General features: G+C 43.1%; 1 protein-coding gene across 1 annotated transcript; it reads right to left on the reverse strand.

Annotated features, from left to right (window-relative positions):
- Window positions 1-1,861: 1,861 nt before the first annotated feature.
- Window positions 1,862-2,239, reverse strand: LOC141629369 (uncharacterized). The gene has a single exon (XM_074442385.1). It carries the CDS (start codon window positions 2,237-2,239, stop codon window positions 1,862-1,864), a length of 378 nt encoding a protein of 125 aa, XP_074298486.1.
- Window positions 2,240-3,040: the final 801 nt, after the last annotated feature.

Below are 3,040 nucleotides of genomic sequence, written 5' to 3' on the forward strand. Positions count from 1 at the left end.
TGTGAGGGTAGCAAAGGCATCCAAAAGTCCTTAGGTGGGAGTAGGAGGGGACTCGATGATATAGACTCGATGTAGGGGAGTCGTAATGGTTGGCTTTGCTAGGTAGTATATTGTGAAGGTAGGTGGCCATGGCTAGGGCATGGTGCCACATGGAGGGTGGCATATGGGCATGGAGGAGAAGGGTTCGTATTGTGTTATTTATGGTGCGAATTTTGCGCTCCGCTTTTCCATTTTGAGGTGAGGTGTGTGGGCATGAGAACCTAAACAACATTCCTTTAGACTCAAAAAATTTATGGAGAGGAGAGTTATCATATTCACGTCCATTGTCACATTGGAGAGTTTTAATTGCAATATTGAATTGGGTATTAACCATGTTATAAAAAGTGGTGAAAATTTGACATACATGTGATTTATTTGTGATCGGAAAAGTCCACAAAAAATTGGTGTAGTCATCAAGAAATAAAATGTAATAACGATGGTTAAGGGTACTCAAAACGGGTGAGGTCCAAAGATCCGTATGCAAAATGTCAAAAGGAGCAATTGTTTGAGATAAAGACGGAGAAAAAGGTAATTTAATGTGCTTTCCTAATTGACAAGAGTGGCAAACAGACAACTTATTCAAGGGACGACAAGGTAAAGTTTTTCGAGTACATAAAGCATTAAAAATCTCGTGGCCCGGATGGCCTAGGCGTCCGTGCCAAGTAGTGGATGGAATGGCGGTGAAAGCTTGATGAGGAGAGGCGGTTGTGGCAGTGGTGGAGTCATGTAAAGGGTAGAGGTCCCCCGTGCTATTGCTTCTCATAATCGGCATCCCCGTCTTGAGAGCCTTCACAGTGAAACCAAATGGGTCAAACTCAACAGAAACATGGTTGTCGATAGTAAATTTTCTAACAGAGACCAAGTTTTTAATTAAGTTGGGCACGTGGAGGACATTATTTAATAAGAGGGGCGGGTGTGGGGAAGCAAGAGTCGTAGCACCATAACCGATAATAGGAATCAAGTCGCCATTCCCGACTACTATATGACGATTTTTACTCAAAGAAGAATAAGAAGAAAGAGTACCGTTATTGGATGTCATGTGCGACGACGCACCGGTGTCCATATAATAGTTATCATCCGGTTGTTGTAGAGATAGTGACTGCATCAAGGCGGCAATATCCGTTGGCACAAAAGCACCAGGACTCGAACCAGTTCCTGGTTGGGCGAGAAAAGCCTGCCCGTTTTGGCTTGGGCGAGGACCAAGGATCCCCTGCTGCTGCCGGTTAGGAGGAGCCGTCCACCCTGCCGTTGGGTAAGGGCACGGTGGAGAACCCCAGCCTTGCTGTGAAGAAGACGGCCATGCGTTGAAGGGGACCCAAGTCCATGTACCCTGCTGATGGTTGTTCCCACCGCGATTGTTACCACCATTGCGACCCGAATTATTCGAGTTTCCACCATTATTCTTTCCTTTATTCTGACCGCGGTAATTATTACGTCCTCCCTTGCCTCGATAATTATGGGAATTCGAATTTCCACTCCCCTTCGAATTATTGTTGGTCGACTGGGTTTGGGAATCCGAGTTCTTGGATGATTGAGACGCAAGGAGGGCGGTGTCAGCCGTTGCAGGGGCCGTGATGCGCTGATTGTGTTCTTCAAGAGCCAACATAGATCGTGCCTTATAAAAAGGGGGCAAGGGATCTTGCTGTTGAATGATTGTAGCAATTCCCTTGAACCCTTCCGAGACATGAGTCACCAACTGGAGCACCAAGCGGGTTTCGGGGACAGGGGAACCAACATTAGAAAGTTGGTCCGCAAGCATTTTCAATGCTTGACAGTACGACGACACGTTCGGGTAATTGTCCATGTGAGTATTGGTGAATTGCTACTCTAACAGGACGGCCCGGGAGTGTTTATTGTCGTTGAAAATATCTTTCAGACGATCCCACGCGGCTTGAGCAGTAGAGCCGGGTTCAAGAATCGTATGAAGGAGGTCGACGGAGATGGTGCTATAGATCCATTGCTTGACTATAGCATCGAGACGCTTCCAGGTAGCATCCTTGTCGATCACCGTGTCCTTAGGAGGAACAAGATGGTCGAGCACATCAAACGCGCTAGCCGTGTTTAAGAACAATTCGGCCCAAGATGCATAGTGAACGTTCTCGGTTTCAAGAGTGATTTGAACATAATTCTTGATGTTCGAGACGGAGTAAGCGGGATGAAAGGAAGACTTAGAGGATTGGGGAATACCGTCGTTAGTCATGGTGAGGCAAAAAGAAATTTTTTTTTTTTCAGTGAGCGGAAGAGAAGGGATCGGTATTAGGGATTGATACCATATAAGAAGTGAGTAATGAGAATTATCTTGCCTCCGTTGTTAGACGATACATCAAAGGAATATATACTACAGCATACATGGTTAGCTAGCTAACTTCCTAAAGCTAAGGAATTGCATCCTACAAGTTAGCAACTAGAAAGCTACAGAATAGCAACTACTATATTCTAATGCTAAAGAATAGCTAACTACTATATACTAACAACGTACAACAAGTTGACTAAGTATAAACAGAATATAGAGATATTCTAATAGGTATTACAGTCCGAACGCCATTATATACATGGATACTAGACTAGTTATACAGTTATTCAACAATCAACCAAATCCTCACAATTTTATGATTTATACAACTGTTTTTAGCTATAATTTCACGTAGTACTCCGTATTAATTAATGTGATGCATTTACATATAATATACCAATATGTGTATCCAAATATGCATAGCTAGCAAACCAACGTACAACTGTATTTATAGGGCTTTAATTGCATGGAGGCAGTAGTATGGAGCCATATGCATGCATGTATTCAATCGCATTATTCGCATACTTACACTTACCTTACTCACAATGTGCCTCTGTTTTATGTTTTACAGTCATCGACTCAGGGATGATCGATAAGGTGCATAAGGCATTATAAATTTATAATAACCATTATAAGATTCTATGATAGTCTGTCTTACAGTAACGCTACAATAACATTACAGTAACGCCACAATAACACCACAATAAC

This window comes from Silene latifolia, chromosome Y (assembly GCF_048544455.1).
Source record: "Silene latifolia isolate original U9 population chromosome Y, ASM4854445v1, whole genome shotgun sequence".
Taxonomy (NCBI): Eukaryota; Viridiplantae; Streptophyta; class Magnoliopsida; order Caryophyllales; family Caryophyllaceae; genus Silene; species Silene latifolia.